Source organism: Somniosus microcephalus, chromosome 31 (genome assembly GCF_052327205.1).
Source record: "Somniosus microcephalus isolate GS21.2 chromosome 31, FLI_Smic_1.0, whole genome shotgun sequence".
In the NCBI taxonomy this organism is placed as follows: Eukaryota; Metazoa; Chordata; class Chondrichthyes; order Squaliformes; family Somniosidae; genus Somniosus; species Somniosus microcephalus.
Genome location: NC_141017.1, coordinates 39,662,999 through 39,689,533, shown reverse-complemented (window position 1 = coordinate 39,689,533; position 26,535 = coordinate 39,662,999). Strand labels below are relative to the sequence as shown.

The 26,535-nt window shown below is 46.5% G+C and overlaps 1 protein-coding gene across 1 annotated transcript in view; it reads left to right on the top strand.

The window, feature by feature from the left end:
- Positions 1 to 24,048, top strand: part of LOC147097788 (vascular cell adhesion protein 1-like) — a 48,337-nt gene extending 24,289 nt beyond the window's left edge. Inside the window, exons 5-8 of the mRNA XM_085971897.1 lie at positions 9,629 to 9,892; positions 11,215 to 11,529; positions 15,395 to 15,673; positions 23,560 to 24,048. Coding sequence (XP_085828023.1) covers positions 9,629 to 9,892; positions 11,215 to 11,529; positions 15,395 to 15,673; positions 23,560 to 23,735 — 1,034 coding nt within the window. The 3' untranslated portion in view covers positions 23,736 to 24,048. The remainder of the gene's footprint in view (positions 1 to 9,628; positions 9,893 to 11,214; positions 11,530 to 15,394; positions 15,674 to 23,559) is intronic.
- The last annotated feature ends 2,487 nt before the right edge of the window (positions 24,049 to 26,535 follow it).

The following is a 26,535-nucleotide window of genomic DNA, read 5'->3' as shown; positions in this document are numbered from 1 at the left end:
CCCTTTCACCTGCTCCAGCCCCACCACCCCGAGATCTCTCTCTCCTCCTCCAAACCCCCGAGATCTCTTTCACCTCCTCCAGCCCCACAACCCCCTGAGATCTCTCACCTCCTCCAGCCCCACCCCCCCGAGATCTCTTTCACCTGCTCCAGCCCCACCACCCCGAGATCTCCCTCTTCTCCTCCAAACCCCCGAGATCTCTCACCTCCTCCAGCCCCACCACCCCGAGATCTCTCTCTCCTCCTCCAAACCCCCGAGATCTCTCACCTCCTCCAGCCCCACAACCCCCTGAGATCTCTCACCTCCTACAAACCCCCAAGATCTCTCTCACCTCCTCCAAACCCACAACCCTCCGAGATCTCTGCGCTCCTCCAATTCTGGCCTCTTGCGCATCCTTAATATTAATCGCTCCACCATTGGTGGCCGTGCCGTCAGTTGCCGAGGCCCTAAGCTCTGGTATTCACTCCCTAAACCTCTCCGCCTCTCTACCTCTCCTCCTTTGAGATGCTCCTTAAAACCTCGGTCAGTCAGCTTGAAGTTGCTGGCGCCGGCTACAGCAATATCCAGGATTCTCATTAACCCGCAGGAATGGGCAAGCCGGCTTCGGCAGTGTCAGTATTGGCGCATTGACTGAGCGCGTTAATCGGATCAACATAAATAACTAACTGGATTTAGCAGATAATTAAAAATGTGATCAATTTATAATGTATTATTAAATAAACCAACAAATTAGCAAAAGAACCAGAGGTGAGATGAGGAGAAGGTTTTTAACAGTGAGTGGTTGTGATCTCTGTGATCTTAACTCTGTAATCTCCTTCAGCCCCACAACCCCCCCAGATATCTGCGCTCCTCTAATTCTGCCCTCTTGAGCATTCCTGATTTTAATCGCTCAACCTTTGGTGGCCGTGCCTTCAGTTGCTGAGGCCCTAAGCTCTGGAATTCCCTCCCTAAACCTCACCTCGCTACCTCTCTTTCCTCCTTTAAGATGCTCCTTAAAACCTACCTCTTTGACCAAGCTTTTGGTCACCTGTCCTAATTTATCCTTATGTGGATCGGTGTCAATTTTTTTGTCTTAAAATACTCCTGTGAAGTGCCTTGGGATGTTTTACTACATTAAAGGCGCTATATAAATACAAGTTGTTGTTGTTGTGATCTGGAATGCGCTGCCTGAAAGGGCGGTGGCAGCAGATTCACTTTCTAAGGAGACTTGGATAAATACTTGAAGGGGAGAAATAGCTGTGGGGAAGGGGTGGGGGTGGGGGGTTAATTGGACAGCTCTACCAGAGAGGCAGGATGGGCCGAATGGCCTCCATCTTTCACACGTTGCACTAACAGAAGAACGCAGTGCCTTCTGATACTGTTCATCTCAGAAGAATGAGAGGTGATCTCATTGAAACATACAACATTCTTACAGGGCTTGACAGGGTAGATGCAGGGTAGATGTTTCCCCTGGCTGGGGAGTCTAGAACCAGGCATCACAGTCTCAGAATAAGGGGTCAACCATTTAGGACTGAAATGAGGAGAAATTTCTTCACTCAGAAGGTGGTGAATCTTTGGAATTCTCTACCCCAGAGGGCTGTGGAGGCTCAGTCGTTGAGTATATTCAAAACAGATATCGATAGATTTTTGAATATTAAAGGAATCAAGGGATATGGAGATAGTGCAGGAAAGTGGAGTTGAGGTCGAAGATCAACCATGATCTTATTGAATGGCGGAGCAGGGTCGAGGGGCTGAATGGCCGACTCCTGCTCCTATTTCTTATGTTCTTATGAATGTCCACAGTGCAAGCCTGTAGGTGTCAATCTCAATGTCAGCTATTTCACAAGCTTCCAATGATATATTTGATCTCTTCAGGCGCTATCATATTGCGTAATACACTGTTTTGGGTAAAATATATTTATCAGTCTACATTTGAATGTTACTTCATTGTAGATTTATTTAGTAGCCCCCATTGTAGCCGATATGATAATATTCTGAATCACAGAAGTAGAGGAGGTTTTTAAAAAAAATCACTCCAGGTTGTTCTGGATGCTGATTTCCAGAGGGGAAATAAACTAAGAGTAACAAATGAAATTAATTACGGCAACAAATGGAAAGTGTGTTTTTAAATGTGAGTACACTAACATTGTGCCAGTCATAATTTTGCTTGGCTAAAAGCACTTTAGTCATACGTGGCCCATTCACTAGTTGCGATACACTACTCCCAGCTCTGAAAGGTCACATACCCCTGATATAGGTTGACATTCCAGTACCGTACTGAAGGAGGGCTGCATTGTCCAAGAAGTTGTCCCTTGGCCTCGCCCCTCCCTATCTCTGTAATCTCCTCCAGCCTTACAACCCTCTGAGATCTCTGCGCTCCTCCAATTCTGACCTCTTGTGCATCCCCGATTTCCTTCGCTCCACCATTGGCGGCCGTGCCTTCAGCTGCCTGGGCCCTAAGCTCTGGAATTCCCTGCCTAAACTTCTCCACCTCTCGCTCCTCCTTTAAGACGCTCCTTATAACCTACCTCTTTGACCAATCATTTGCCTTAATCTTTGTGTCTCGGTGTCAGATTCTGTTTGCTAATCGCTCCTGTGAAGCACCCTGGGACATTTTATTACATTAAAGGCGCTGTGTAAATCCAAGTTGTTGTTGTTGATTCCAAGTGTCAGACTGAGATACGAGAAGTCAAGAAACTTGAGCTTTTTAGCCTTGAAAGGAAGTGACTTTGTAGACAAAGCAGACCTGGAGCGCTCCCAATAAACTGACGGTAAGATCCAGTGGAAGGCAAATTTAGGACAGGTGTGAGAAAGTACTTCTTCACAGAAAGAGTGACCAACACAGAAATTGAATTCCTGGATAGGGTGATTGAAGTAAAACCCCTGGAATCATTAGGAGATAGTTGGTTACTTTGATTGGGTTGTAGGGACTGCAGGAGCTTTCGGGGTGGATGTTTAAGTGGGCCGAATGGCTTTCCTCATCTGCATCTATTTTGTGACTACACAGTAGTCGGAGTGTGCCTTTAGTTATCTTTGAGGGGAATTCTTCCTTCCTCCTCTATCTGTGGTGATTGGAGCGAGCTGGATCCAGGATTCCCTGTATTGTTCACTCGGCTGTCCTGCCAGTTTTGTATCAGTATAAATTCTGTAACAGGGTGTTGTTTCCTGTAATTCTTTCATTAGGCAATCTCAAAACATAGGAAGTAATAAATTGGGAGCTGTCTTGTTTTTTATGAAGTAATGGAGAGAAATGAGGAATTGATTTAATTCCAAGACTGCATTGTGATTAATGAGAGCTGCACGATAACTCTTTCATAGTGCAAATTGAAGCTGGACTGGTTAAAGAAGCAGTCTTGCCTCTTGCCTGCAGCCAACACTTAACTAAGAGGAAACTGTTAACTAAATGAAACCCAGTGATTTTGGGTTCAACTTCTGCAGCAATGTAGAACACTGTCCAGCAGAACCCCTCCTGCATCTCCGACTTCTGCAACCAACTCCCCTTCCCGCAACAGTTTCACCTGAGCCACTCTTGCTGAGGTGGACGAGATGTTTAATAAAGAGAGACGAACTCATTCAAAAAAGGAGTGGATAGAAATTGGATTGGAGGTTCCAGAGGTTGAGACTGAGTTGATGAAATATTACAATTGCTGTGCGGTTGGTGGAGAGCGTGACATGGTGGAGAAGGATAAACATTCTTGAATGTTAGTTTTTCCCCTTTGGGGAACAGGAAGTATTTATAAAAGAAAGAAAAGGCTTGTATTTACATAACGCCTTATCACATCGCAGAGCATGCCGAAACTTGTCACATCCAATTCGTTACTTGGAAGTGCAGTGAATGCTGTGCAAGCATAGGCAGCAGCTATTTTGTGCATAGCAAGTTCCCACAAGCAGAAATTAGACCAATTCCTCTGTTTCGGGTGGAGTTGGTTGAATGATAACTGCTTGCCAGGGAAAAGGAAGAAACCTCCTGCTCTTCTTCAACTAAGGTCAAAGAACCTTCAACATCTACCTGAAGCACAATAAAAGAGAGATGTCTAATTAACATCTCATCCAAAGGGCAGTACCTCCAACAGTGCCGAACTCCCTCAGCACTGCATTGGAGGGTCAGCTTGGATTATGTGCTCAAGTTGTGGAGTTGGACTTCGCCCCACTTTATGCAGAAATGGTGCCCTTCCGACTGGCCACCCAGGAGTTGTGGGCCCATTGTAAGACTAGCGAATAGCAGGCTGCAGTAGTGGTTCTGCTGCACAGGATGGGAGGAAAAAGAGTGGGAGAGCTATAGTGATAGGGGATTCTATTGTAAGGGGAATAGATAGGCGTTTCTGCGGCCGCAAACGAGACTCCAGGATGGTATGTTGCCTCCCTGGTGCAAGGGTCAAGGATATCTCCGGGCGCCTCAGGGTATTCTGGAGGGGGAGGGTGAACAGCCAGTTGTTGTGGTGCATATAGGTACCAACGATAAAGGTAAAAAAATTGGATGAGTTCCTAAAAGCTGAATATAGGGAGTTAGGAGGTAAATTAAAAAATAGGACCTCAAAGGTAGTAATCTCAGGATTGCTACCAGTGCCACGTGCTAGTCAGAGTAGAAATAGAAGGATATTTCAGATGAATACGTGGCTAGAGGAATGGTGCAAGGGGGAGGGATTCAAATTCCTGGGACATTGGAACCGGTTCTGGGGGAGGTGGGACCAGTACAAACTGGACGGTTTGCGCCTGGGCGGGACCGGGGCTGATGTCCTAGGGGGAGTGTTTGCTGGTGCTGTTGGGGAGGGTTTAAACTAAAATGGCAGGGGGTTGGGAACCTGTGCAGGGAGCCAGAGGAAAGGGAAGCAAGGATATAAACAAAAGACAGGAAGGAGAAAAGCAAAAGGGGAAGGCAGAGAAATCAAGGGTGTAATAAAACAGGGCTACAGTAAATAATAATTCTAAAAGGACTAAGAGTGTTAAAAAAACAAGCCTGAAGGCTTTGTGTCTTAATGCGAAGAGCATTTGTAATAAGGTGGATGAATTAGCTGCGCAAATCGATGTAAATGGAAATGATGTAATTGGAATTATGGAGACATGGCTCCAGGGTGACCAAGGCTGGGAATTCAACATCCAGGGGTATTCAATATTCAGGAAGGACAGGCAAAAAGGAAAAGGAGGTTGTGTAGCATTGCTGGTTAAAGAGGAGATTAACACAATAGTAAGGAAGGATATTAGCTCTTATGATGTGGAATCTGTATGGGTAGAGCTGAGAAATACCAAGGGGCAGAAAAGTTAGTGGGAGTTGTATACAGACCCCCAAACAGTAATGCTGAGGTTGGGGATGGCATTAAATGGGAAATTAGAGATGCGTGCAATAAGGGCACAGCAGTTATCATGGGTGACTTTAATCTACATATAGATTGGGCTAACCAAATTAGTAACAATACTGTGGAGGAGGAATTCCTAGAGTATATGGGATGATTTCCTGGACCAATATGTCGAGGAACCAACTAGAGATCAGGCCATCTTAGACTGGGTATTATGTAATGAGAAAGGATTAATTAGCAATGTTGTTGTGCAAGGCCCCTTGGGGAGGAGCGATCATAATATGATAGAATTCTACATTAAGATGGAGAGTGAAGTACTTGACTCAGAGACTAGGGTCCTGAATTTAAACAAAGGAAACTACGATGGTATGAGGCGCGAGTTGGGTAGGATGGATTGGGGAACGTTACTTAAAGGGTTGACGGTGGATAGACAATGGCAAACATTTAAAGATTGCATGGATGAACTACAGAATTTGTTCATCCCAGTTTAGCATAAAAATAAAACAAAAAAGCTGACTCAACTATGGCTAACAAGGGAAATTAGGGATATCATAAGATCCAAGGAGAGGACATATAAATTGGCCAGAAAAAGCAGCAAACCTGAGGATTGGGAGCAGTTTAGGATTCAGCAAAGGAGTACAAAGGGATTAATTAAGAGGGGGGAAATAGAATATGAGAGGAAGCTTTCAGGGAACATAAAAACTGACTGTAAAAGCTTTTATAGTTATGTGAAGAGAAAAAGATTGGTGAAGTCAAGCATAGGTCCCTTGCAGTCAGAATCAGGGGAATTTATAATTGGGAACAAAGAAATGGCAGACCAATTAAATACATACTTTGGTTCTGTCTTCACAAAGGAGGACACAAATAACCTTCCAGAGATATCGGGGAACAGAGGGTCTAATGAAAGGGAGGAATTGAATGAAATCAGTATTTGTAGGGAAATTGACGGGATTGAAGGCCGATAAATCCCCAGGGTCTGATAATCTACATCCTAGGGTACTCAAGGAAGTGGCCCTAGAAATAGTAGATGGATTGCTGGTCATCTTCCAAAATTCTATAGACTCTGAAATAGTTCCCATGGATTGGAGGGTAGCTAATGTAACCCCACTATTTAAAAAAGGTGGTAGAGAGAAAACAGGGAATTATAGCCTGATGTAAGCCTGACATCGGTAGTGGGGAAAATGCTAGAGTCCATTATAAAAGATGTAATAGCAGAGCTATTGGAAAACAGTGACAGGATCGGACAAAGTCAACATGGATTTACAAAAGGTAAATCATGCTTGACTAATCTACTGGAATTTTTTAAGGATGTAACTGGTAGAATGGATAAGGGAGAACCAGTGGATGTGGTGTATTTGGACTTTCAGAAGGCTTTCGATAAGGTCCCGTATAAGAGATTGGCATGCAAAGTTAAGGCACATGGGATTGGGAGCAAGGTACTGACTTGAATAGAGAACTGGTTGGCAGACAGGAAGCAAAGAGTTGGAATAAACGGGTCTTTTTCCGAGTGGCAGGCAGTGACTAGTGGGGTACCGCAGGGATCGGTGCGAGGACCCCAGCTATTCACAATATATATTAATGATCTAGACGAGGGAACTAGATGTAATATCTCCAAGTTTGCAGATGACACAAAGCTGGGTGGGCGTGTGTGCTGTGAGGAGGATGCAGAGAAACTCCAGTATGATTTGGACAGGTTGGGTGATTGAGCAGATGCATGGCAGATGCAGTATAATGTGGATAAATATGAGGTTATCCACTTTGGTGGCAAAAACCGGAAGGCAGATTATTATCTGAACGGCAATAAATTGGGAAAAGGGGAAGTGCAATGAGACCTGGGTGTCCTTGTGCACCAGTCGCTGAAGGTAAGCATGCAGGTGCAGCAGGCGGTTAAGAAGGCAAATGGTATGTTGGCCTTCATAGTGAGAGGATTTGAGTACAGGAGCAAGGATGTCTTGCTGCAGTTGTAGAGGGCCTTGGTGAGACCACACCTTGATTATTTTGTGCAGTTTTGGTCGCCTCATCTGAGGAAGGATGTTCTTGCCATGGAGGGAGTGCAGCGAAGATTCACCAGACTGATACTTGGGATGGCAGGAATGACGTATGAAGAGAGATTGGGTCGATTATGCTTATATTCGCTAGAGTTTAGAAGAATGAGAGGGGATCTCATTGAAACTTATAAAATTCTAACAGGACTAGACAGACTAGATGCAGGAGGGATGTTCCTGATGGCGGGGGAGTCCAGAACCAGGGGTCACAGTCTAAAGGTAAGGGGTAAGCCATTTAGGACTGAGATGAGGAGGAATTTCTTCACCCAGAGAGTGGTGAACCTGTGGAATTCTCTACCACAGAAGGCAGTTGAGCCAATTCATTAAATATATTCAAGAAGGAGTTAGATATATTTCTTAAGGCAAAAGGGATCAAGGGGTATGGGGAGAAGGCAGGGACAGGGTACTGAGTTTGGATGATCAGCCATGATTGCATTGAATGGCGGAGAAGGCTCGAGGGGCCGAATGGCCTACTCCTGCTCCTATCTTCTATGTTTCTATAATGGTATTTAGGCCCTGAAACTGGCAAAAGACCTTAATTTAATGATATTCATTGGGCACATGCGGTTTCAGGCGAGAGAGGGAGAGACCAAATATAAACTAGACCATTCTTACTGTCCCCCAAAACATTTAATATGAACATCATCTTTAACATTTCATACATCTTAGGGGCTGAATTTCCTTGCCATTTGCAGCGCTGGAATGGCTTAGAAATGAACTTTAGAAGGAACTCGGGATTCAGCAATTTACGTTGCTTGTCCACCTTTAAATCGTTTCCCCAAAGTTCTCTCGATCATTTTGGTCCTTTCCATGAACCCACTGGGCTCATTTGCATACTTGCGCCTGTCAGCCAGTGGCACTGTAGACACGACTTTCCTGGATTTACACCGTATTGCACTTTGAGGTGCAGCAGCGGCCTGTGTCACCCGATCAAGGCAGAGCTGAGGAGTTTGTGAGGTTTGAAGAGTCTGCAAACTTTGCTATTGATTTCTGCAATTTGGAAGCAATTTTTCAATCCTTTTTTTTGTTGCTTTGTTTCCTACTGAGACCTGCACTAAATTTCACTCCTTCCTCCTGGGTCAGACCACCCAATGATTTTCGGACCCCCCCCCCCCCCGCCCCACCCCACCCCGTCACCAGAATTAGAGAAATTCAGGAGCAAGTATGGCTTTTCTCCTCCGCATTCCACTCTAGGCCATTACTTCGGAGGAGGAGGAGCAGCACAAGTTGCAGGGATGGTGACTCGAGCATTATGTCAGAAGATACAGCCCATCAGGTATTAACCCCACCAAAAAATGTGTAGGCAGCACAGGTCCTATGAGGACCTCTGCATCAGAAGAGTTTATTTCTCAAAAGCTGCAATTGGCCATCTCTCTGAGCTACTGTGTGACGATCTCCAGCCGCGTTCATCCGTCAGCATGGCTCTCTGTGGCAATGAAGGTCACCACTGCCCTCCATTTTTATGGCTCAAGCTCCTTTCAGACAGCTACAGGGGAATCTCTATTGGAAGCCAGCGAGCAATACGAGCATGTATTCGCAAGGCCACTGATGCCCTGTACAGCAGAGCAACCCACTTCATTAGCGTTGGCACATAACCAGGCAGCAGAAAGGGCCACACAGTTCTGTAGGAATCCTGGCTTCCCTAAGGTACATCGTTGGCACCCACGCTGCACTGAAGGTGCCCATAGAGCAACCTCTCACCTACATGAACAGAAAAGGATTCCACTGTGTGAATGTGCAGATAGTGTGTGACGCCTCTCAGATGATGGTCTGACTTCAGTAACCCCAAACACAAGCAGAAGAGCGATACAATGAGGCCCACACAGCCAGCAGGCTGATGAGTGAGAGGACCATTGAGGTGCTGAAGGCCCGTTTTCAATGCCTGGGTAGCTTGGTGCCACCCACATCCAAGAGTCTGTTGGTCCTCCTCAATGCCCCCAGGAGGGCTTGGAGGTGTGAATGAGCGATGCTGTGCATTCTTCTCCTCTTGACATCCTGCTCTCTGGGCACAGATTGACACCTGAGTATTCATAATTCTGTCCAAGTATAATAAAAATCTTGGTCAGAAATGCAATGAAGTAATTTGAGAGAGAAATGAAAGAGCCAAGCAGTGTTCTGATGAAAGGTCATTGGCCTGAAATGTTAACTGTTTCTCTCTGCACAGATGCTGAGTATTTCCAGCATTTTTTGTTTTATTTCAGATTTCCACCACCCGCAGTGTTTTGCTTTTTAAAAGGCTTGGAGATTTACTCTGAACTGTTCAACCTCTTAATGTATTCCATATCTTTGTATTTACTGTTTTCTCAACAGAAATCATGGCTGGAGTTGAGATGTGGATTGACGCAAGCCCCCCAGCTGTGGCGTTTGGAGAGTCTTTGGTGGTGAACTGCAGTGCAACATGTGCAACCAAATCAATAATAATGGAAGGAATAAAAGATAACCACCCAAAACATGGGGCTCAATGGAGCACCGTTTCTTCAACAAGTATCCAATCATGGTCTACCTTAGTGACATGTTTAGTACAATGCACATCAGGGGAAAATAAGACGAAGCAAAAAAGGATGACTGTATACAGTAAGTTAAAAATCTTGTATTAATAAGATATAAAGGGAAAATGATAATGATGGGTGAACTGTTTAAGGATGTGCAGAAAGTGTCTGGCTCAGGGCAGCTTGGTGCTGGTGTGTTGATAACCTGCTGTGTAGTAGGAAATTGGATTACACAAAGTGAGGCCCTGATCTCTGCTGATTTCAACTGGGGCTATGGAGCATTATCAAATAAAGGAGAGTGGGGAAATCAGAAGACTGGTAAATCTGGCCTAATACATAAGGGGCTGCTTGTATCCTTCACGCTACGGTGCACCTTGTAACTGGGCTGGCTTTAAAATCCTTCAAGTTAAGGAAGGTTCCCCATCTCATTCCATTTCAATGTGGCTTTATTCACGTTAAAAAGTTTCAGGAAATCAACCACAGAATGTAACGAGGAATTCTTCCTGAGGTTCCCACATAATTACGCTCGTAGAAGAATGAGAAAATCAGGGGGGGTGGGGGAAGCAACCCTCATAAATCTCCTAGCATCCATCTTAAGCTCTTCAAAGGTCCAACAACAGATCAGATAACTGTGTCCCTGTCACAAATTGGCATATGGCTCAGAGGTAGGGAATACTAAAGAGTGAAGAAAGTATTATAAATGGGTTTAATATTACTAGTTATCAAGTTGCTGGAGGAGGTTACAGAGGTAGGAGGGGTGAGGCCAGGGAAGGATTTGAAAACAAGGATGAGAATGTTATAATCAAGACGTTGGTCAGCGAGCACTGGGTGATTTTCACACTAAGTTTCACCACCACTTGGCACTCTGCTGTACAATAGCTTCATGGGAGTTTGCTACAATCTTTCAATAGTGAGAGATTTTTTAAATATTTAAACAATAGTCTTCAAAAATCAAGTTTCAATTTGAAACTGGGACTAATCCAGATCAAATGAAAGTTAATCCGCAATGGGTTGGCTCAGTTTGACTCAACATGGAGCAGTGGCTATTTAGCGACCAGATTCTCTGTAAAATGAAGATTTGTATTGTAAGCTGTTTCAGTGATCTTCAGTGGGAAATATCTTACTTTGATGCATATCTTTATTAATGTTGTTGATGTCCGTAGTGTTTCAGTTTTCCAATCGGACTGCCAGGTTTTAGGACCGTGCAGATTGAAGAGTCCAAACATCAAACCAGTATTCTGATCCTTAATAAGGGACAGTGACCCACAAGGCACACACGTTGTTCGGACAGGCTTCTTGTTTGTTGCTCACATTGTGCGACAGTGGATATCTGCAAGGGAAGGTAGCCCACAGTGCTCAGGCACATTATTTCAGTGAATTCTGTTAACTGTGATCCTCCTTTAACAGATCGAGAGTTAAACATTACTTCGCCCCCTGACGTGCTGGAAGTTAACAAAACATATAGTCTGGAGTGCACTGGTCCCAGGGTCTATCCAAACAATAAGCTCGTACTCACATGGCTGAGAGGGAGTGAGATTGTTCAGAGTGTTTCCACAGAAGAACCAGGATTGCCGGGTGACGATAAAAGATTGAGGAATGTCTTCAATTTCACTGCAAGTATGTCAGATGATGGCCAGGAGTACACCTGCTTGGCAGAAGTGGACTTGAGCTCCAACATCACAAAACCAATCACAAACTCCTCGGTGACTCTGCAAACTTACTGTAAGTTCCACTTGAACACATTTTTGTTGACTCATTTTCTGCATTATGTTGGGAGTGGTATGGAGCTTTTATCATTGAATTATTATCACTGTAATCTTCTGTCCTACAGCATTGATCAGTAGCAGGTACAACTTAGAGTGCATAATTAAAACCGGAGGTGGGGGAAGAGGGGTTGTAAACCAGTTCTTCTGTTACATGATTACTGATTAAACTGCAGAGGGCCGAAAAATAAGATGCTGCACTGGCAACCAAAGTGAAACAATGTGATTGATCTTCCCAATTTCTATCTATTACATCTTAAAGGTAAACCCTGATGCATCAGTTGCCCCTCTCGATGGACGATAAGAACAAGAGTTAATCTTTTTCATTGCTGTACCTTGCCTCACCTCTGATGCATGCTAGTGTAATTTACCGCTTTTAAGGAGATTATAAGGACAAGCAGACCCAGCACATGTTACTATGGGTCGCAAGCCACGTACTCCATTAAAGCCACTCATAAATTCAATAAGGAATTCAGGAGAAAATTACCTGGAGAGTGGTTAGAATGCAGAACCTGCTACCACAGGGAGTGGTTGAGGCGAATAACAGAGGTGAATTTAAGGGGAAGCTAGTTAAGTACATGAGGGAGAAAGGAATAGAAGGATATGTTGATGGGGTGAGATGAAGAGGGGTGGGAGGAGACGAGTGTGGAGCATGGACCAGTGGGGCTGAATGGCCTCTTTCTGTGCTGTACATTCTGTGTCAATCCATGTACTTAAAGATAAAAGCAGGAAATACTGGAAACACACAGCAAATCAGTCGGCATCAGTGGAGAGACCAAACAAGTCAATGTTTAGGGTTGGGCCGTTCTAGAGAACTGAAAAATAAAATGAACATGAAAAACCGTGCACCAGGCTCATTAAAGCCTCAGGAATTATGCAAATGAGGCCCTGAGATTTTGACTGGAGCGCCCGGTAGCGCCGCGGGCAGGTGGGGGGAATTTTCATGCATCCGATTCCAACGGGTGGGAAGTGGGGATTGCGAGGAGAGGAATCTGAATTTGATTTATTCCAGGGTCAGGAAGCCAGTATGTAGGATGCTGTCCATTATTTCCCCTACTGCCACCAGAGCACAGTCTGTGATTCCACGGAGCTGGAGGCACTGACTGATCCTTGGCTGCTTCTTAGATGGGGGTCCATTGCAGATTCCAATGTAGCTGCCATACATTAGAATCATAGAATCGTTACAGCACGGAAGATGGCCATTTGGCCCATGGAGTCCATGCTGGCTCTCTGCAAGAGCACCTCAACTAGTCCCACTCCCCGCCCTATTCCAACTCCCTTTTGAAAGCCGTGATTGAATCTGCCTCCACCACCCTTTCAGGCAGTGCATTCCAGATCCTAACCACTCGCTGAGTAAAAAAGTTTTTTCTTATGTCGCCTTTGTTTTTTTTGCCAATCACCTTAAATCTGTGTCCTCTGTTTCTTGACCCTTCCGCCAATGGGAACAGTTTCTCTCTATCTATTCTGTCTAGACCCTTCATGATTTTGAACACCTCTATCAAATATCCTCTCAATCTTCTCTGCTCCAAGGAGAACAGCCCCAGCTTCTCCAGTCTATCCATGTAACTGAAGTCCCTCATTCCCGGAATCATTCTCGTAAATCTTTTCTGTACCCTCTCTAAGGCCACTTCCAACTACACCAGCGCCCTCAGACTCTGTGAATCACCCAGTGCCACTTCCTTATCAACACGATCTAATTCTCCCTGGGTGAAAAAATGAGCTGATGCATGGGAGTAAAGAAGAAAATGATGCAGGGGGTGTGTTTGAGGGACTTGGGGAAGAGGAATTCACAGGTTGGTTGATTCATCTCCTTCATATCCTTCTTCATTGTTATTCTCCTTGTCTTACCCATCATCAACATTGTTCACAAAGAAGCAGTTGTGTCATTGTTCTTCCTCATCATCATTTTCCTCCTCCTGTGGCAAATTTGCAGGAAGGAAAGGAACAAGCTAAGAATGAACCCCTTGGGATTAAGGAGACAGAGAAGCTTCACAGGGATGCAATCGCAACACTGTTGGTGTTCAGTATCTTTGAAGTCAGCATCTCACACGGCAAGAGCAGAGTGCCTCTCCCTCCATCTCCTCGTGCGGCATTATGTGTTTCAGACTGGGAATGCTCCCTTCGATGGCTCGCCTCTTCCAGGCATTGGGCACCAATCTTTGCGGCAACAAGATTGAGTAAATTAGGTGAAGGCTTGCAGTTGAGGAGTGGCGTAGGGCAGCTGAAGTAAGAGATGTGGTGGTATCACTCTGTTAAAGTGGAGGAAGGGGTTTTAGGGTTATGCAGGTAATTGTATGTAGGCAAGATGTGCAGCCATATTGTAAGAAAGAAATACAAAACTTGCATTTTTATAGCGCCTTTCACACCCTCCGAATATCCCATAGCCCTTCACAGCCAATGAATAACTTTTGAAGTGTGGTCACTGTTGTAAGGTAGGGAAACACGGCAGCCAATTTGCGCACAGCAAGCTCCCACAAACAGCAATGTGATAATGACCAAATAATCTGTTTTTTGTTATGTAAATATTGGCCCCAGGACACCGGGGAGAACTCACCTGCTCTTCTTCAAAATAGTGCCATGGGATCTTTTACTTCCACATGATAGAGCAGACGGGGCCTCGGTTTAACGTCTCATCCGAAAGACGGCACCTCCGACAGTGTGGCACTTGTTGCTGTAATCTTAGCCAGAACTGGATTTTTAAAGGCTGCGCTTTAATTTCCATACACTGTAGCAGATTTCTCCCATTTTATATGGATTATACGCTAATCACTACTTCAATGGATATGCAAATGTTGTGACCAGGAAATTCTGATTTAAGTACCTCTCCAGGTCATGGGAAGGCACAACTCATTGTCCATTGGCATACAAGTGGTGCAACTCACTGCGTGGCGCCATTGTCTAATCTGCATTTTATCATCACACTTGTGTGCATGGAAATCTCTGTGTTAAGCTGCCACTTGGTTGACTCATCTCAAAATGATGAAACAACAAATCATAACTAAGAAGGTTGTGAACATACCAATGAATGAGTGCAAGCAGCAACAAAGACTACCAATTACAATGATCCAAAACTAACCACCACAAACAGGAAAACATCTACCAATAGTCAGCAGCAGAAACACAACCAATCAAAGCACTCCAAATACTTTTGGAAAATCTTTTTTGCCACCATCTTGCTTTCTCACTAAGTTGAAGACTGGAAACAGCATAATCAAAACATTAAATGATAAAATTCACCATATATAATTGCCTTTTGTGTGTTTTGAAATATCTCTAGCAAAGTCTCTGAACACATCTCTTATACACTGTTCCAATTATGTACCACTTCTGCACTCCCCACCCCAACAAACCCTCCAGCAATAGTGTCCCCTCCAACTCCCCATAATAATCCAAAGGCAGCCATACTTGATTACATCATAGTCAGAGCACTTCAAAGTAATTGACTGCGTGCAAGGGCTTTGAGATATTTATTCAAGATTATCTTGTGCAATATAAATTCAAGTCTTTTTTGGGGGGAAATATCTAGGAGCATTGATTCTATCAATGTGCAGCTCTGGAGTCTGGCAGGATGCCCCCAACGACAAGCCCGCATTTCAGGTGGCCCCTTACAGTGCAGCATTTTCTCAGAGGAATGAAGCACAATTTGATAGTGAGTCAGCTCTGGCTGTTTCTGCACCTTTACAGTGACAAAGGTCTGGGCACAGAATCGCTTCTGCTGAAGCCTAGCGCACGACACAAAGCAATTCAAGTTAAAAGGAGCTACAATTGCTCTCTAACAAAATCAAATGGAAGTCATATTTTTAATTTTTTCTTTTCTTTTACAGATAAACCTACAGGCACAATTGTATCAGCAAATAACAAAACCATCTCCGAGTCCCCAGTACATTTCAGTAATGGTGATAGTATCACATTAATCTGTGATGCCCAAGGAAACCCACAGCCTACAATGAAATGGGACTACCCCCAAAAAAGCAATATTGTGATTAATCCTCCTGGAGTCCTCCATATTTCCGATGCCACAACAGAAAATAATGGAATGTATAAATGTACAGCTACTAATAAACTTGGGGCTGATGAGAAGAGCGTGCACATCAAAGTCAAAGGTCAGTTTGAAATCTTGATGATAAAACATTTAACTTTACCCTCCTGGTCAGGGCTCGAGTCAAACAAGATTTGTGGTGAATAACCAGACCAGCCACTTGTACGGCAGGTGTGCTCAGGTTTGAGGCCGTAAGACTTTAGGTGAAGGTGGGACTGTAACCGAGAACAGCAGGGCTCTGAGATGGTGAGTAACTTGGTGGGGACAAGGACATCGAAGGCAGAGTAAATCACTGATGGCAGTGAAGGAATACAAGCACAAATACTGCGATTAATTCCCAATCTAGTCTGAACTGAAGGGTTGGTGCTCTGTAGAGGATGCTGGATCTTCCCATGGGAGAAGGCGGTTGTTAGTTCACACCTCTCAGCAGCCAGGCAAAGCAGAGAGATGGCAACAGGTTGCATACCTACCGTACTGACTTCAGACCAGGCAGACATAGCAGGCATAGGAATAAATTATTGAAGAACTTGCACATGCAGAAGGATTGAAGTTAGTTGCTTGCTTGCCTCCCCTCAATCATGGATTGGTGCGTGTTGTAGGGAGAACATAGTTGGTGGCATTCAATAATAATTCTTGCGACTGAAAACAGTAGAGCAAGTAAATAAGTGATGCATCCGTAGGATCTAACTTTGGAATCTGACTTTTAAGAGCTTTACAATGAGCAGTCCAGGAAAAAGGTAGTGAATATTCTGTATAGGAATCTGTTAAATATATGCTTGTTCCACTCTTAAAGACCACATAATTCACAAGCAACAAGTTACAAAGTGATTTACAGAGTCTTTTGCAAGAGTGGAATAAACATCTCATTCAACAACCTCCGATGTACTATTCCCATTTATGCGGCATGCACTCCTGTTGCATGTTATTTTGCTAATTTTAAAATGGGTCACCCGTTTAGTTGCAGAATTTTGGTCTGGTGATCTCTTTTTTTGCGTGATGTGGAGTTCAGTGAAGTAGCACACAGTTGCCAATGGTAGCGTTCTATACAATACAATACAAATCGCTTTATTGGCATGATAAGGTACATCTTATGTTGCCAAAGCATCAAAATACATTTATGGTTGAACACATAAACGCGGTTCCATTCATACAGTGTATAAACAGGTATATCCCTGAGTTTATAAATATATTTTCGCCTTGTTTATATATACTCTTGTCTTAGTTTACTGGTTGTCCCTCTGTTCATGGCAAGCTGTAACATAGTGTGCCGCCAGTGTTACACAGCTTCTCTCCTCCCCCAGTAGGAATGGGAGTTTTTGGTTGTCAGTCAGATTTCTGAATTCAGGGCATATTTGTGAGAATTTTTGATAGAAATTCTCTCTGATGCCCTGATATTTTCCACAGGCTGTGAGGAAGTGCATCTCTGTCTCAACTACTCCCTGACTGCAGTGAGAGCATATCCTGTCTTCTCTTGGCAGCCTGGTCTGCCTGTGTCTGCCTTTTTCGATCGCTAGGCTATGTTCGCTAAGTCTGTACCTTGTCAAGGTTCTTCTCAGTTTGTTATCCTTTACCATGGTCAGGTAATCAGCTATGTTGTATTGTCTGTTTAGGGCCAAGTAGCAATTGAGTTTGCTTTGGGTTTTTGTTGTTTCTGCCCAATATGACAGATATTTTTCCTTTTGCTTAGCGACGATTGTGTTGGGTCGAATTCTTTGTGTTACCCTGTCACTGTCCTGGGGCTGGTTATTGTTAGTATTGTTATTCGTTACTTTATTGAGTCCCAGGACTAGTTGACTGAGGGTATTCTTCTTTATGGTCAGCTCTTGGCATTTCAGGGCGTCGTAGTGATAGCATTGGGGGTTGCTCATTTGTAGGTGATTCCAAAATTTGGTGGCTCTTTTTTGGATAGTGATTATTAATGGGTATTGGCCTAGTTCCGCCCTGCATGCGTTGTTTACTGTTTTCCTTTGAGTCCGGAGGATACTTTTACAGAATTCCGCATGTAGGATCTCAATTGGGTGTTTGTCCCATTTTGCAAAATCTTGTTGTGTTTGTGGTCCCCAGACCTCACTGCCATAGAGTGCAATTGGTTCAATTACTGATTTGAAAATTTTGAGCCAAATGCTAATTGGGATTTCTATTTGGATTGATTTTTTGATGGCATAGAAAGCCCTTCTTGCTTTCTCTTTCAGTTCATTCACAGCCAGTTTGAAGTTTCCCGTAGAACTGATTTTTAAGCCCAAGTATGTGTAGTGAGTGGTTTGTTCAATTTTGGTTGTTCCTACTGTGAAATTTATTGTGGGTCCATGTTGTTTGGATCTTTGCTGGAACACAAGGACTTTGGTTTTTTGGGGATTTATTGTCAGGGCCCAAGTCTGGCTGTACGACTCCAGCAGGTCCAGGTTCTGCTGTAGACCCTCCTTAGTTGGTGACAGCAGAACCAGGTCATCGGCATAGAGGAGGAATTTAACCTTGGATTCATATAGGGTGAGGCCGGGTGCTGTAGATTGTTCAAGTAGTTTTGCCAATCCATTAATGTAAATATTAAAGAGTGTCGGTGAGATTGGCGAGCCCTGCGTCACCCCCCGCCCCTGTGGGAAGTATTTTGTTTGTTTGTCTCCAATTTTAACTGCACATTTATTGTTTGTATACATTGATTTAATTACATCATATGTTTTCCCTCCTACCCCGCTTTCGATAAGTTTCAGGAATAAACCGTCATGCCAGATGGAGTCGAAAGCCTTCTGGAAATCTACAAAGCATGCGTAGATTTTGCTTTTGTTATGGTGAACGTGTTTGTCAATTAGGGTCTGTAGGGTGAAGATATGATCGGATGTTCTATAGTTTGGCAGGAATCCAATTTGGCTTTTACTCAAGACATTGTGCTCTTCAAGGAAGTTTATAAGTCTTTTGTTTATGATGCTACAGAATACCTTCCCCAGGTTACTGTTTACACAGATGCCTCGATAGTTGTTTGGGTCGATTTTGTCCCCACTTTTGTATATGGGTGTTATGAGTCCTTTGTTCCAGATGTCAGGGAAATAACCGACACTCAGAACCAAGTTGAAGAGTTTTAGGATAGCCAGTTTCAGTTTGTCGTCTGCGTGTTTAATCATCTCGTTTAGTATGCCGTCTGTCCCGCAAGCTTTTCCTGGTCGCAGGTCCTTGAGTTTTTCAAGAAGTTCTTTTTCTGTTATTATGGCGTCTAGCGGGTTTTGGTTATCTTTTATGGCCATTTCAAGCTTTTCAAGTTTTTTGCGTATTTGGTGTTGCTCTGGTCCTAGTGTGTTTTTCTGGTATAATTTTTCAAAGTGGTTTACCCATGTGTCCCCATTTTGAATGGACAAATCGTCGTGTAGTGTTTTCAAGTTGTCCCAGAAACAATTCGACTCAATGGATTCCTCCATGGAGCTGAGTGTATTCTTAATAAATTGCTCTTTTTTGGTCCTGAGTGTGTTTCTGTATTGTGTTAGCGTCTGACAATAAGTAAGGCGTAATTCCTCATTTTCTGGATGTCTGTGTTTTTGGTTTGATAGTTTTCTAAGTTTTTTCCTCATGTTATGGCAATCATGGTCAAACCATTTTTCATAGTTTTTTGTTTTGGGTTTGTTCTTGCGAGCTTTCAAGTTTGCATTTGTTGCCAAATTATCAAAAATATTGTTTAGTTTACTAACTGCCCGGTTTACGCCTTCTTTATTGTGAGTGTATATGTTATCCAGAAAGGTGTCTAAGAGAGCTTGAGTTGATGCATTGCTAATTGTTTTCTGGTATTTTTCCGTGTCATTTTTGGCCCATCTGTGCGATTTTTTGGTGTTGTACAGTTTACTGGGTTGTGTTTCTATGTTGTTTGTTTCTGTCTTTTTGAGAAACATAGTAATTTGGCTGTGATCTGACAGTGTTGTTTGTGGTTTGACTGTGAATGCTCTGAAAGAGGATGGGTCCAAGTCTGTAATCATATAGTCTACTGTGCTGCAGCCAAGAGGTGAGCAGTAGGTCGATCTTCCTAGGAGGTCTCCTATGAACCTACCATTGACAATGTACAGACCCAGGTTTTGACAGAGCTGTAGTAGCTGTTTACCGTTGGTATTTGACTGCTTGTCGCAGTTATGCCTGTATGGAATGGAAGGGATGTCAAAGTGGTTATTCCCGAATACGTAATTGTTGCCCTGATTATTGGTGAAGTCTGGTTCTTCGCCCGTTCTTGAATTGAGGTCCCCACAGATCAACACGTTCCCCTGGGCCTGGTATTGGATAATTTCCCCCTCCATGTTGGAGAAGGTGTCCTCTTTGTAGTACGGGGAATCGATTGGAGGGATATAAAGTGCGCAAATGTAAACATCTTGGGTGTTTGAGATAATCTCCCTCTCAAGTTTGAGCCACATATGGTTTTCGCCCTTTTTTATAAATTTGATGTAATTCTTAAGTTCTGTTTTAAACCAGATCAGTATGCCTCCGGAGTCTCTGCCTTGGGTTACACTTGGTAATTTATTGGAGGGGACCACTAGCTCAGTGTACCCTTGGGGACAGCCGGTGTGTCCTTTTCCTTTATACCAAGTTTCCTGTAAAATGATAATATCTAGATCTTTAGTTTCCTCTATGAACTCTGGGGTCCTACTCTTCACTTCTCGCAGTGAAGAGCGTAGACCTTGGATATTCCAGGTCGAAATATATAAGGATTTCATGTTAAGTTTTATCTTTTTCTATGATAGGTTAAAGAGTGGTACGTGTTTGTCGTGTCTAAGTGTGGGGAAAAAAAAGATCACCCCAGTTGTCTACAAAAGTTAATACAATTTGGTTACAGTTCTTTCTATTAATTAGTCCTTGATCTATAAGGCGGAAGTAGATGCTGCTGCACACCTGCTTATTGTCTCTTAATGGATTGTTTCTGTCTGAGGTATTGCGTACGTCCTGTGCATCTCTCCCTCTGTCTGGCTGGTAGCGGTCCTATTCCCCTGTGGGACAGGAGTGGTGCAGGTCTGATAATGTTGTTTTGCATGGGGATCCTCTCCGGTCTCGGTTGGTGTGGTGGTGGTCTTTGTAGTGTTCCTGATATGTACCCCGCTGATCTCTGGTGGTCGGGGGGGGGTCCTCTTGGAGTCTGGGTATGGACCCGGTTAAAAGCGACGTCCTTCAGGGCTTTAGCAAAGATCGATATTTTTTGCCTTTGGATGTGGACGTGGTCGTAAAGACATTCTTCATCGAGGGTGGGGTGTTGGGCCAGGTGTACGTTGTGGTTTGATTCGCATTCTGTTGCTATGCTGGCATTTATCTCATGAATTGTGTTGTTGTTGAAGTCTGTTCTCGGCAATATTGTGGAAACAGTGATTCTAGTGTTTGGAAATGTACTGCTTGCCTTCCTAATCATTGCTCTGAGCGATGTTGCTACCTCTTTCTGTTTGGCCTTTAGGTCATTTGTGCCTGTGTGTATTATTATGTGTTGGGGGGAGCCTAATCTGGCTTTGGTCAGCCATCCCATGGCTCTGTCTGTTGTTGGGCACCAAATCTTTTCTACTTTACTTCTAGGGAAGAGCTTTTTCTCCCATAGAAATTTCCCATTTGAGTCTATGAGTATTACGACGTCAGCCTTGTTTGTGTTTACTGTCTGGTGGCTTTCGCCTGGACTCATAGTGTGTGTGCTGGGCTGGGGTGTCTGGTGTGTGCGTACCTCTTGTGAGCGGCTCGCTTGTGGTTCCATGGTGGTGGGGGAAGATTGCGAGTCAGCATGCTGGTCGGTCTGTGTGGCACCCCTTGTATTGTGTGTCTGTTGCTTTTGTTCCGTGTGGGGGTGCAGCCGTTCCGTCCGGCTCTGTCTTGTCTTATCTCTAGTCTCTGGTTGCTGGTCTAATGGTGTTTTCTCTCCTCTATGGCTCTCTTCTTTTTCCTGCAGCTCTTTCACCTGATTCTTAAGTAGATTCACCTGGTTATCAAGTCTATTCAGCTCTCTCTTGTGTCTCTCCCTCTCCTGCTTTTGTTTGTCATTCAATTTGAGGACCTCCTCTCTAAGTTTAACCATCTCTATCTCTAATTGATCAAATTTATCTTTTGGTTGTATCTGGCTGTGTGATCCCGGGGTATGTGTCTGGTCGGCCCTGGAAGGCTCACTCACTTCCTGGCTAAGCTGGTCGGCCCTGGAAGGCTCACTCACTTCCTGGCTATGCTGCTCTTCTCTTGGTGGGCTGGGAATGGTAGGGGAACTATGTGTGGCTTCCTCCGTGGTAGTTATGCTGGGGTTTGTCAGTTGTATCGTGTGGCTGTGGTTCCCCGGGGTTAGTGTCTGGTTTGAACTGTGTGGCTCGTTCATCCCTTGACCATGCAGATTTTCTCCTGGTAAGTTGTCAATGTTGGGGGGAGTGCGGGCCACTCTGGGGCTGTTCATTCCCCTCGTAGTTGATCTTTTCAGTGTCCTGAAGGCCGTTGCAAATTTGTTGAGGTTGCCTTGCACTAATATTGTTCCGGTATTGTACGCGTTGACAGTCGTGATTGAACTGTCTCCTGGTGTGTTAATTTTCATTATGGACCCATTTGCGGTATTTTTTAGCTTAACACTGGTATGGTGTGATTTTATTGCTCTGATCCAAGCCGCTGGCTGATCTGAGTAGAATATGAGGTTACTTTTTGTCCCATTGTTGTAACAGTCAGTAAAGAGAGTTTCTGGTTTTTCTCTCATCTGAGCATGCTTGATCGTTTTTATAGCTTTTTTTGTGGTGTTGGGGGGAATCTGGAAGCGGGGCTGTTGTGGATCTTCTGATTCGCTCATTTTTGGTAAAGTATTGTTGATCTTAGAATAAGCTTTTCTGGGGCCCCGGGTTTGGTGTTACCCTCTCCCTGTTCGCGAACTTTCCCGGTCCCCCTCTCCGACCCCGTGGTCCCTGGGCCTCGGCTCCTGGGTTCACCCTTCTCAGGTCTGAGTCTGTGAGCCACTGTTTCCCGGTGCCTTCGGGCTGTTCCCCTCCCCCTCAGAGGTCTCTGGGCCTCTGTTTCGGCCTGGCTCCTCGGGCCTTTCCCTGGGCCTCCCTCCCTGGGCCCTGTACTCACGGTCTTGGTTGCGAGCCTTCTGGTTGCTCTCCTTCTCCTCAGAGGTCTCTGTGCCTGCTGGCCTGGCTCCTCGGGCCTTTCCCGTGCTGGATTGTTGGGCTGTGGCCCGAGTCCCCTCGGCTGTGCTGATTGCTGGATTTCCGGGCTGCGTTCCGAATCTCCTCGGCTGTGCCGATTTCTGCGATGCGGCCCGAGTCCTCTCCGCTGTGCCGATTGCCGGGCTGCGTTCCGGATCTCCTCGGCTGTGCCGATTTCTGGGATGCGGCCCGAGTCCTCTCCGCTGTGCCCGTTGCCGGGCTGCGTTCCGATTTCTGGGATGCGGCCCGAGTCCCCTCGGCTGTGCCGGTTGCTGGACCGCTGGGCTGCGGCCCGAGTCACCTCGCCTCCTCGAACTCGGTCCCGATGCCGCCGACTCAACCACCGCTGCTGAAGCCCCGTGTGGCTGCCGTTCACTGGTTTGTGTAGTTCTTCTCTTGTTTCTTTTTTTTTTGCTTTGGCTTTTTTTTTTCCTCTATTTTCCTCTGGGTTTTTTTTTTTCTTTGGTAGTCTTTCTGGCGGTCTTTTCCTTCTCTACTTTGTCTAGACTAATCTAAACTTAAACTAACCTAAACTAAACTAACTTAACTAGAACTAAATTTAATTTTAAAACCTTTTTAAAAATTGAAATGAAATGAAACTTTTTTCCCCACTTTAGACACTAAAAACACTAAAATCTCAGCAGCCCATCTCTGCTATGTGACTGTACAACTGCCAGTGACTTTCAAAAATGCAGTTCTGCTTGGACACACATGGAACAAAATATGTATTTGACATGTTATGGATTACAATTGCTTATCAAATTGTACTATTGCTAAAATAGATTATAGAATACAGTTTTACAAATTACTTTACTCAACTTCCTTTTTTTTCCCACAGGTGTAACAGCTATCATAGCTGCAGCAAGTGTGTCAGTGGTGGCCACACTTGCCCTTGTAACAGGAGCCATTACTTATTATTTGTACCAAAAAGCCCAGAAAAAAGGAGACTACAAAGTACAAAATGCAAAGCCCAACAACAATCCACAAATCCCGAATGGGAATCAAAATCAGTAAACTATCACTCTAACGGAATCAAAGCCAAAACCTACAAGGGACAAGAATACAAAACCGGTTTCATCAATTTAAAAACAGTGTTTGTCAACTACTCTGGAAAAGATAAATGGGGTGAATTTGCGCAGTGGTTCTTCTGCCCGTCTGCCATGGGGTTTTAGTAGATGAGCGGTAGAACCACCGCGCAAATTCACCCCCAACCTTTCTGAATTACCTCCTGTCTCTGTCACCTTCTCCGCCCCCCCCGAGATATCTCACACCTCCTCCAGCCCCACAACCCCCCGAGATCTCTCTCACCTCCTCCAGCCCCACAACCCCCCGAGATCTCTCTCACCTCCTCCAGCCCCACCACCCCTGAGATCTCTCTCACCACCTCCAGCCCCACCACCCCGAGATCTCTCTCACCTCCTCTAGCCCCACAAACCCCCGAGATCTCTCTCACCTCCTCCAGCCTCACAACCCCCCGAGATCTCTCTCACCTCCTCCAGCCCCACCACCCCCCGAGATCTCTCTCACCTCCTCCAGCCCCACCACCCCCGGGATCTCTCTCACCTCCTCCAGCCCCACCACCCCGAGATCTCTCTCACCTCCTCCAGCCCCACCACCCCCGAGATATCTCTCACCTCCTCCAGCCCCACAACCCCCCGAGATCTCTCTCACCTCCTCCAGCCCCACCGCCCCCGAGATATCTCTCACCTCCTCCAGCCCCACAACCCCCCGAGATATCTCTCACCTCCTCCAGCCTCACAACCCCCCGAGATCTCTCTCACCTCCTCCAGCCCCACCACCCCCGAGATATCTCTCACCTCCTCCAGCCCCGCCCCCCCGAGATCTCTCTCACCTCCTCCAGCCCCACCACCCCCCGAGATATCTCTCACCTCCTCCAGCCCCACCACCCCCGAGATCTCTGTCACCTCCTCCAGCCCCACAACCCCCCCGAGATCTCTCTCACCTCCTCCAGCCCCACAACCCCCCGAGATCTCTCTCACCTCCACCAGCCCCACCCCCCCGAGATCTCTGTCACCTCCTCCAGCCCCACCACCCCCGAGATATCTCTCACCTCCTCCAGCCCCACCACCCCCCGAGATATCTCTCACCTCCTCCAGCCCCACAACCCCCCGAGATCTCTCACCTCCTCCAGCCCCACCACCCCGAGATCTCTCTCGCCTCCTCAAGCCCCACCACCCCCCGAGATATCTCTCACCTCCTCCAGTCCCACAACCCCCCCGAGATCTCTCTCACCTCCTCCAGCCCCACCGCCCCCGAGATATCTCTCACCTCCTCCAGCCCCACCGCCCCCGAGATCTCTCTCACCTCCTCCAGCCCCACCACCCCCCGAGATCTCTCTCACCTCCTCCAGCCCCACCACCCCCCGAGATCTCTGTCACCTCCTCCAGCCCCACCGCCGCCGAGATCTCTCTCACCTTCTCCAGCCCCACCACCCCCCGAGATCTCTCTCACCTCCTCCAGCCCCACCACCCCCCGAGATATCTCTCACCTCCTCCAGCCCCACCGTCCCCGAGATCTCTGTCACCTCGTCCAGCCCCACAACCCCCCGAGATCTCTCTCACCTCCTCCAGCCCCACCGCCCCCTAGATATCTCTCACCTCCTCCAGCCCCACAACCCCCCCGAGATCTCTCTCACCTCCTCCAGCCCCACCGCCCCCGAGATCTCTGTCACCTCCTCCAGCCCCACAACCCCCCCCGAGATCTCTCTCACCTCCTCCAGCCCCACCCACCCCGAGATCTCTCTCACCTCCTCAAGCCCCACCGCCCCCGAGATATCTCTCACCTCCTCCAGCCCCACCACCCCCCGAGATATCTCTCACCTCCTCAAGCCCCACCACCCCCCGAGATATCTCTCACCTCCTCCAGCCCCACAACCCCCCGAGATCTCTCTCACCTCCTCCAGCCCCACCGCCCCCGAGATATCTCTCACCTCCTCCAGCCCCACAACCCCCCGAGATATCTCTCACCTCCTCCAGCCCCACAACCCCCCCGAGATCTCTCTCACCTCCTCCAGCCCCACAACCCCCCGAGATCTCTCTCACCTCCTCCAGCCCCACCACCCCCGAGATATCTCTCACCTCCTCCAGCCCCACCGCCCCCGAGATCTCTCTCACCTCCTCCAGCCCCACCGCCCCCGAGATATCTCTCACCTCCTCCAGCCCCACCCCCCCGAGATCTCTCTCACCTCCTCCAGCCCCACCAACCCCCGAGATATCTCTCACCTCCTCCAGCCCCACCGCCCCCGAGATCTCTCTCACCTCCTCCAGCCCCACAACCCCCCGAGATCTCTCTCACCTCCTCAAGCCCCACCACCCCCGAGATATCTCTCACCTCCTCCAGCCCCACAACCCCCCGAGATCTCTCTCACCTCCTCCAGCCCCACCGCCCCCGAGATATCTCTCACCTCCTCCAGCCCCACAACCCCCCGAGATATCTCTCACCTCCTCCAGCCCCACAACCCCCCCGAGATCTCTCTCACCTCCTCCAGCCCCACAACCCCCCGAGATATCTCTCACCTCCTCCAGCCCCACCGCCCCCGAGATATCTCTCACCTCCTCCAGCCCCACCCCCCCGAGATCTCTCTCACCTCCTCCAGCCCCACCGCCCCCGAGATCTCTGTCACCTCCTCCAGCCCCACAACCCCCCCGAGATCTCTCTCACCTCCTCCAGCCCCACAACCCCCCGAGATCTCTCTCACCTCCTCCAGCCCCACCCCCCCGAGATCTCTGTCACCTCCTCCAGCCCCACCACCCCCGAGATATCTCTCACCTCCTCCAGCCCCACCACCCCCCGA